The following is a 9,083-nucleotide window of genomic DNA, read 5'->3' on the forward strand; positions in this document are numbered from 1 at the left end:
ACAAACATGTGCAAATAAGCACATCAGTAATATTTTTAAAGCATTTAAATTATTTAGACATATAAATTCCTTATGCATATGTGTACAGTATGTTGGTGTAGCTATGTATCCAACTTTTTTGTAAATCTAATTTCTAAATACTTATTTCTTCACCCTTCATGAAATATGTAGCAATGATCTTTACTAACTTTGGAAAGGCTGTCAAGAATGAGCTTTGGGTGCAGAAACTGTACAGGAACAATTAATTTTTTTTCTGATAGCTTAACGTTTGGTTACATCCTTAGTATTATTTTCATTCTTTTTTAATCTTGTATTCAAGAGAACTCTATCTGAACTGCACTGCCATGGATATTGTTTTCAACAATAAAATGTCCTTAATTTTTCTTTTAAGATTGAGCATCTTAAACATCTTCCTGAAGCTGCAGGGACAGAGCAAAACATCATGAAGGAGCTTCAGCTTTTAAGGTAATGTACTTCTAAACTAACTAAACACCTCAGCCAATGTACATGAAATAAGATCAGGAAATGGTCACTGCAATTTTTAGTTAAATATTTTATGGTTTAAAATGCTCTAATAATTAAAAAAAATCTGTTTTTTTCTATATTCCAGATTAACTAATAATCAATTAGAGAAAGAAAAAGCAGAACTAGTGCATCAGATGAACGCTTATAAGAATGAAAGACACACCTCTACAAGTGAAGGTCCTGCAGCTGGTAGTAATTTTCAATACCTTAAAACAATTATCTTCTTCTATTTAGGGTCTGAAACTACTTAACATGTGTGCAAAGTGATAATAAATCTACAGAATTATTTGAAGTAGATGAATACTGAAGTAGTGTAAACTCAGGCAGATTAAGGTCTTGGATTTTTGAGTACATGTACAAGCTTTTTAAAGAGAATTTTCAGTAAAAATCTCCATAATAAAATATTTTGAGCAACAGGCTGTAAACTTTGTATGATTTTCCCCAGGTGACTTGTTTGGTGATCTCAATTGGTTTTATTTACCTGTTTCATCTTTCAGGAGATGCAGAATTATTGAAACAAGATTATTTGTGCCAGGGGTTTTCACTACTTAATATTTCATTTAAAAAAATCTTTATTTTTGCAGGACACGATAAAACTGTGGAGGATAAAATTGACAAACTACTGAAAGAAATGGATGATCTCCAGTCACAGCTGGAGGCTTCAGAGCTCGAAAAACAGAAATTAAAGGTGAGCTGCAAGGATCATCCTAGGCAAGATAACAAGCAAAACTATGGTTAGCTAGAAAGAGCTGTTTAATAGCTGAATTAATATTTAATGACAAAGTCAATTTTTAAACATTGTTTACAAAGCCTATTTTGTTTTTATGAAGAGTAGAGTTTTTTGCTTCTAGACAAGATTGTTATTCTCTTATCATATATAATTTTTTGCCCTCAAGAAAAAGGCAAAAAAGGTGTTGTGTAGTATTATCAAAGTTCTGGATAAAGGTGGTACTCCTTCATTCTTTTCAATAGGAAGAGACAAAAGAGCTGAGAAGAGAACTAGAAACCTATAATCCTTCCTTTTTCGAAGAACTTGAGGATCTAAAATATAACTACAAAGAAGAAGTTAAAAAAAATGTTATCTTGGAAGAGAGATTGCAGCAGCTTTGTGAAGAGTTTGGCATTCAGGATAGTCCAGGCAATATTTCTGTCGATTAGGGTAGTGTTCAGTATCCTCATCATTGATACAAAAAATAAAATTGTCTGTGTTTATCTTGGAATTATACAAGTCTCTTAAAGTTATGTTAGTTTGCACACACCTAAGAGGGCAGACTTGGATTATTCAACAATTCATTGTCAGTATTTATATACAACAGTCAAAATAAAAGGGAGTTTTACCTCTCCCAGCTCTTGTGCAATAATATATTTTGATTCAGAACAGTTAATTTGAGTAATAAGGCGTCAGGTAAAATTGAAACTTTGGGCTTCTCTTAAAAGTTAATAAGCATTTAAACTGTCAGCATACTAAGTATGCTAAGTCCCAGATCACTAACAATATGTAATTTGCTCTTGTTGTCTTGTGCAACCATAATGTTTAACTCTGAACTCAGGGTGAATGTGCTGGATGTCTTTTCTTACATTCCTGGTTACTTTTACCTCAATGTTAAAAATTCCAAGAACAAAGAACTGAAAATGAAGCTGTAGTATCTCAGCCAAACCACTGGTATTTTTGTACATAATTGATCTTTCATTTTGTTTATTTTATATTGCTAGATGTATACTTTTATAGCAGAGATGAAATAAAACCAACTCAAATGATCATTCAGTCTCACCTTTATTATTTATATACCTTATCTTACTTAATATGCCTGTGATGAAGTTTTGTAATTGAGACACAGTTGTAAATGGGAATTACTAAGCCAAGTCATGTCTCTCCCTACTTACTAGGCTCTCCAAAATAAAACTATTTTCTATTATTTACTCTTTTTGTCCCAAAATAGTGCAAGTGCCTCTGAGATATAGGTTAACTGGGTTTTTATAATAGTATAATGCTGCAGATGTACAGTTAAGTGATACCAGGAAGTTTTCCCCCGTAAGAAACAGTTACAACTTCAAAAAAAATTATCAAATTTTAAGACTAATTCTGGTCCCAACTGAAATATGTCTTTTCACTGTTACGAAGCTTTATGCTAAGTCTCAAATCTACATACAACAGTGTCAAAATAATTACATTTGTAGAAGCATAACCTATGTAACTTTTCCAGTTGATTGCATTCATTAGTAAAGCTTATAGGACCAGCGAGTGGTAGAAAAACATACTTCCTACACTTAATGCTAACAGTTTCCAGGAATGTGTTCAAAAGTCAAGGATTTTTCATAAAATAAACATGCTGGAAGCTAGATCTCTGCTCTGGCTGTCATATCTCTGTTATTTAGTCATTTAGGATAAACTTAAAATGATACAGTAGTACCTGGGCTGTTGCCTAAGCTAGAAGAGTATTCATGAAGAATTCTGTGGTAGACACAAGTAAGAGGAATGCAGAACATACAAAAATTAACTTAAAACAAAAAAATAATTTCAAGCATCAAACTTGATATCTTTGAGTCTGTCAAATTTTTGTCCATCCAACATTGAAAAATGGTGAAACAAACTCTTTGGTTCAAAGTCATAGTCACATTTAGTTCCATTAAAAGAAATTACAACAGGCTGAGAATTCAGGTAAGTCTCTGCAAGTGGCCAAGGTAAACCAAGATGATGGCGATGGAGCTAAAAGAAAAGGAAAGAAGATCAGTTCAGCCATTTTGATAGAGTAGTGCAAAAATTCCCAGCTTGGGAAGTGTGTGGGTGGCTGTGGATTCTAGGATCCTCAGGGATTAAGTGCATCAGGGCACTTAAAATCATTAATAAGTTATCTCTATAACATGAACAACAAAGTGCAAAAGGCAAACTAGAACCAAGGTGTCCTCCACAGTTTCAGAAATAATACAAACCTCCTAATTAATCAGAAATCACATTCTTATTAAATAATACTTGTTCTATTAGTCAACATTATGAGAACCTCATTTTTAAATAGAGGAATTAAGCTTTAATGATTTCTATACAGAGAGGCAAGAAAATACGTTTTCAATTACTTTATAAGCATGTTGGGAATGAAAAAGTTCAAGTTATGTTGTTGTTCAGTGGCTTTACTAATTGTACTGTCATCTCGTTTGTTGAAGAAAATTCACTAATAAAGAATTTGGAAAAAAAGACAAAAAATGAATACAGTACATCACATTTTATATTCTTACAGTGCTTTCCACATGTCCATCCACATACTTACCTTGATTAAACATCCATCATGGCAGTGCCACACAATTCCTTCAACTTTACCCTCCGTACAGCTTTCAAACCAAGACAGTATGTCATTTTGCTTCAAGGCAGGTGGATTCTTTATTTCAAAAGCTCCATGTGGGACCAGAAGATGTACAGGGTGCTTCTTGCTTCCCAATCCTACATTTAAAGAAACAAATACCTTCCTCCTAGTTAAGAGTGTTTCCTCAGTTTTGTTATTGCAGATATCTTAAAAGCACTCTGTAAAGGTAAACTTCTGTTAGATACTACAATATTGTCCTGCCTTTAACAGAACACTTAATTAAATTTTTAACTACCAAATGCAGCTGTCTCTCCTCACATTTTAATTTATATTTATTAAAACATCCTCCTCCTCTGTATAAAATAAACATGACACAGATTTATACAGTTGTCTGTTTTCCATTGTGGTCACCTCCTCAGTCACCATAAAGCTAGCAGCTAAATCCTCCACGCTTCAGATCATGATCAATGGCACAAACATCTTAGTTCCTGAAAATCTGGCATATCTTCACATGAATACTTAAAACTGGGCTGTTAACCACTGCATTGCCTTTTCCTGTTAACATAAATCTTCATTTAAGAACACAGCTATTAGAACTTTTTGTTGCAATTCTTGTACATACTGAGGAAGTGCGTAGGACTGTTTTTCCCATCCATCCTTGCAAGTTATCCTAACAGCAAAGCACAGAAGTTAGAACTCACTTGTGCTCATATGTAATTGGTTTCTCATTATAAGGCCTTTAAATGAAGAAGCCACAACTGAAATTTAGGCTAAATTACATTTCCTTAAAAAAAATCCTATTTTATCATCTAAGAATTGCAACTTGTGGAGGCTCCAAAAGCTAACTTTAGGGGCTCCAAAAAATGGCTGAATAAAGTTTTCTACTTCATCAAAAGAGTATGCAAAAAACTGAAGGCTCCAAGAAACAAACTTAAAAAATTCTACTAGTATTTTAACAGTAATATTTACAACAGTTTTGCCAGTTTTTTGGAAGACAAAAGCAATGCATTTTTACAGTAACTGAGGTTTAATAGACATAACTAGTCCCATGACAACTCAGCTTTCTAAGGTATTTCTGGGTGAGAGGTCCTTGAGCCAGCCCTTTCTCTCCTTTCTAAGAAGGTTGCTACTGGAAAACGCTTAAAAAACTAACACAAAGAAAACGCATTGATTTCACTCAAAAATACCACTTAAGAAAAAAGTATTTAAGAACAGACCATATAAACTTACCATATGGATTTGCATTGATATTAGTTCCAATCAGCTCCAATGTTTGTTCTAAAATTTCTGATAATGGCACGGGACTGATTTCCAAGAGCCCTGGGTCAGCATGGTGTTTCAATACCAGTGCTACTCCAGCCTCATAATTTACAACAGATGAGTGCCAGCAATACTGCTTACTGTTCTTCTCCACAGGCACCCAACCTATGAGAAAACACATTTTACCAAAGTAAATAGTTGAAGTTATTAAATGCATACTAGAAGCTTTTACAGGCATTATAAAAAACCCTACAGCTAACTACAAAGAGTAAAAACTGTTGTATCTTAGAAGAATGCAAATGTGACAATTATGCCTTCAGCTGAAGGCCTGTAAGTTTGTACAGCAAACTGCAATTATTTCCATGTGTCAGAAAAACAAAGCCTTTCTGGATAGTGAATGAATGACATTCCAATTTTATTTTTTCTGAATATGTTAACTACTATTTTTAACTCTGGAATTAGTTCTAATTCACTTCAGAAATTCACACACATCTTTCCCCAGTTTTACCTGTGCTGCATCATAGGTACCTGGCATATGTCCATTTTCATCAGGCAAAGGATTGCCATTAGAGAACTCTATGTCCTTTGCTGGAATCCAGGTATCCGGAACAGGCTTGAAATCCTCTTCAATATTCCAAACAAATTCTAAACATATAAATGCAACACTTTGTTTTTGATAAACTGTTAACCAACTTTGCTTTAGTCGTCTTTCAATGCAATTATCAAAATACAATTGATTTAAACCTTGTTTGTTACAGACAGTAGTCCCAGTTACTTTGTACAAACACCAACATCTGTCACACTCAAGTGGTTTACCATTAGGATAGTTTAAAGATGCATTTAGCCTTTAAGAAGTTTAAAAATTCAAAAATTAGGATTAAAAATTGAGCTACCTATTCCAGTTTAAAGCTCTTCAATGTAAAGGGTGATGTTAAAAAAACTGGAGCAGGATAACTGATTATTTGTTAGCCTAGCTGTTTTTCTAACTGGATACCTCACATTGTCAAAAAGAAGGAAAGAAATCTTCACTAACCTTTGCAATCTTCCAATGAATACAAGAATCGCTTAAACCTTTTTTCACCTTGTTTGGAGGGTTTTCGATCCAACCTTGCCCATAGGTAGGGTTGTCCTAGGAGTTTCCAAAGACAAAACCAGCACTTTACTGAGGTGACCATATCCTGCAGAGTACTGAAACCAGCTACATAACAGGCAAGATAGGAATTCCCATTTGCCACTAGAGAAATTTTATAAGCAAAGCCATCCACTCTAAATTCAAAGTACACTATGTGAATTTCCAAATCTATTTTGGATTCTATGTACAGTCCTGCCTCGTGTAATACAGAGTTTATTCACAACTGCAGGTGAAGGCATGAGCCCCAGTGAGTCAATGAACCACAGTCTTCCCATTTCCTCCCAACCTCTCTACTTCTATAAATCTCCCCAAAGAAATGAGACACTATATTATACATGACCCAGTTTGCAAGGAAGACTTACTAACAGGAAGTTTAAAAACTGGAATAGTTCCTGGATGTTGATAGTCACTTAAATCATACTTCACATATTTTAGAGAGTAAATGCTAAAACAACTTTAGAAGTTCCAAGTCTATGGTAACTATTACTTTGTGGTGTAATAGTTACATTTTGGAATTACAAAATCTTGTGGTGAAGATGCTTAATGACACCTGAGTTCACAACAGCTGTAATTAAATCCTACAAAAAAAGGGAAAATTAAGTAAAACAAGTTCTAGTCAGCGTAAGAAATCTGCAAATGGATCTTCCTTATTACCTTTATACGTTGTTACATAACAGCAGGTTCCATCCACCTTTTCAGTAGGAACTGCATTGTGTACATCTGCCTCTAATGCCTTTCCAGTTATAGTGTCAGTTGCCAAAACTTTAAATGGCTGAAAAGAAGACAAAAGGCTATGTTACTGCCTTGCTCTCATAGGGATTCTTGCTCCTTTTTCAGTTGGCCTCTATAAATCCAGCTCTTTAAGTATTACACATTATAGGGCTGATTTCTAATAATTTCTTCAAAACTTGATAGTTTGCAAGGTACTCTAAGACAGAAGAACTAGGGCAATCTGTTTGTAAAGTCTCTCCCTCTTTCCCATTTTTGATTATTGTTTAAAGATGATTTTGCTTTCCCCTTTAAACAGGGCATATTAACTACAAGGGTTGCACTCCAACACAGCAACATTTTGAGATCCACCTTCCTGCATTAAGGTTGCAATAGAAATTCCTCCTGACTAGCTCACCCCAGCTTTCAGTTTGGAGATGAAAGTCAATAGCACCATGTTAGTGCAATACACAGAGCAGGTGTGCTTCTGCAAGGTAGCAAAAGCATCCTGGTATTAAATACTTAGTATCAGCAATGTCAGTTAAACACTTTCGCGCTCTGAAAGAGAAAGAAATACATGACCTGTGGATCTTAAACAAACAGCCAACTAGTACAAATTTGTAGGACTTCTGTACAGCTTCTCTAAGAGTTTCACTGCAAACATGCAATCAGTGGTGGTCGGATTCAAATATTTTTCTCTATAATTATCATACCTCCCTCTTCTCTCCCCAGTCAACTTTGTCTTTTAATCTGGACTCTCTCTGCTAGCAAAACACAAAGCAAGTCCTTGTCTTGCAGAAGTCTTGAAACAGAATGTGGAGTTCATAAAATGAGAACCTGTGTTACATGACATGACTGTTTCATATTATAAGGTGTGTAATCATAACAAATAGCATATATCAAGATTACATTAAAAATTTCAGGGTAGTGACAAAACATTCCCATTGGTTTTACCACCAGTACCACCCCCTTTCTTCCCTACCAGTCATAACCACGTTTTATTCTTGCCTGAACTTTAAAAACACAACAAAAACAAATCAAAGCAACAACAAAAAATATTAAAAAATCCAAGCCAAAATCAGCCAAACAAAAATAGCACATGCCAGTTCCAGATCTATTACCCTGTTAGGTTTTTCTGTGAGAACAATCACCAGTGTAGGAAGGTACCCTTATATTAGCATTATTGAGATGGTTTAAGTTGAACAATTATGTTACTCTTGTTTTGGCAACCATTTCAGCTCTTTCATCCAGAAGCCAATCACCAAGGGGAGAAGATCACCCGCAGCTGCATTCCATCCCACTACACAGCTGCTACTAAAATCAGGGAACACAAGCTGGAGGTCTGCAGCTAGACAGGTGAGTGAGCCGCCCCAGTTTGTCCACATCTCACGGCCTCATTTTTCCTCCTACGAGGCTCACAGGCGGCAATGGCAGGACGGTTTCACACAGGCTCCCCGTGCGGCCATGCTGGAGTGGCCTTCACTTAGAAAAAGCAAACACAGCATCAGGGTGAACACCTGTATGCACTTGCCAGGAAAAGCGTGGGGCTGAGCTGGCACAGCTCTCAGACAGGCCTTCCTCTCTGCATTTCAGCGGGAGACCCTACACAAGCCTGTCCCGTGAGGTTCCCTTAACTCTGCAGCCGACCTTCTTGGCCACTCGGCCGTGGCTGGCGGCTCCGGCACGGTCCGTGCTGTTGTGAGCCGCGGCCCAGCGGTTTCCCCTGCTCTCGGGCACGGCACAGCCCAGCCCCACATGCCTGCCCCCCGTCCTCCCGTCCCGGTGCTGCCCCAGCCACCTGTCGCTCCCGCTTGGCCGAGGGCTCGTCCTTCACCTCGGTGACGAACAGACACGGCACCTTGCGCTGCACCGCGCCCCGCCGCCTCATGGCCCCGGCCGGCCGTCCGCGCCCGCCGCCGTGCCTGCGCCTGCCCGCCCGCGCTGCGCCACGGGAAATGGAGTCCGGCGCGGCCGGGGCGCTGCTGCCGCTGCGCAGGGCGGGGCCGCCTCCCGTCTAACATCGGGCCCAGCGGCGCCCGGCTCCGCTCGCCCGGCCCGGCACGGCTCGGCCGGGGGCAGCTGCGCTTTGTCCAGCGCCGGCTCCTGCGAGAGTAGACACCTATGGACTCCTGGGTCTATAGGTTCTGCCAGGAACTTACTCC

At 37.7% G+C, this 9,083-nt stretch overlaps 2 protein-coding genes across 3 annotated transcripts in view; one reads left to right on the forward strand and one right to left on the reverse strand.

Moving 5' to 3' along the window:
* Positions 1–2,286, forward strand: part of CEP290 (centrosomal protein 290) — a 44,675-nt gene extending 42,389 nt beyond the window's left edge. Inside the window, exons 50-53 of one of the 2 annotated variants that reach the window (XM_066549628.1) lie at positions 392–465; positions 611–702; positions 1,110–1,213; positions 1,498–2,286. In XM_066549628.1, the coding sequence (XP_066405725.1) occupies positions 392–465; positions 611–702; positions 1,110–1,213; positions 1,498–1,683 (456 nt within the window). In that variant the 3' untranslated portion in view covers positions 1,684–2,286. Of the gene's footprint in view, positions 1–391; positions 466–610; positions 715–1,109; positions 1,214–1,497 lie in introns of both variants that reach the window. The other variant, XM_066549627.1, reaches the window with a different exon arrangement.
* RLIG1 (RNA 5'-phosphate and 3'-OH ligase 1) lies at positions 2,281–8,848 on the reverse strand. Its single transcript, XM_066549629.1, has 7 exons — positions 8,720–8,848; positions 6,868–6,985; positions 6,115–6,210; positions 5,610–5,726; positions 5,052–5,246; positions 3,789–3,958; positions 2,281–3,232 (listed from the first exon to the last, which is right to left on the reverse strand). Exons 1-7 carry the CDS (start codon positions 8,807–8,809, stop codon positions 3,044–3,046), a joined length of 975 nt encoding a protein of 324 aa, XP_066405726.1. The 5' UTR covers positions 8,810–8,848; the 3' UTR covers positions 2,281–3,043.
* Between the last annotated feature and the right edge of the window lie 235 nt (positions 8,849–9,083).

The sequence above is a fragment of the Molothrus aeneus genome, chromosome 5 (genome assembly GCF_037042795.1).
Source record: "Molothrus aeneus isolate 106 chromosome 5, BPBGC_Maene_1.0, whole genome shotgun sequence".
Taxonomy (NCBI): domain Eukaryota; kingdom Metazoa; phylum Chordata; class Aves; order Passeriformes; family Icteridae; genus Molothrus; species Molothrus aeneus.

What these genes read in the sequence shown, in the direction of transcription:
- RLIG1 (XM_066549629.1), bottom strand. Translation starts at nt 8,809, where the DNA reads ATGAGGCGGCGGGGCGCGGTGCAGCGCAAGGTGCCGTGTCTGTTCGTC. An exon ending in TTCATTGGAAGATTGCAAAG is followed by an intron (nt 5,727 to 6,114) that starts GTTAGTGAAGAT and finishes TTATATGTTTAG; the next exon opens with AATTTGTTTGGAATATTGAA. An exon ending in ATGATGGATGTTTAATCAAG is followed by an intron (nt 3,233 to 3,788) that starts GTAAGTATGTGG and finishes CTTTTCTTTTAG; the next exon opens with CTCCATCGCCATCATCTTGG.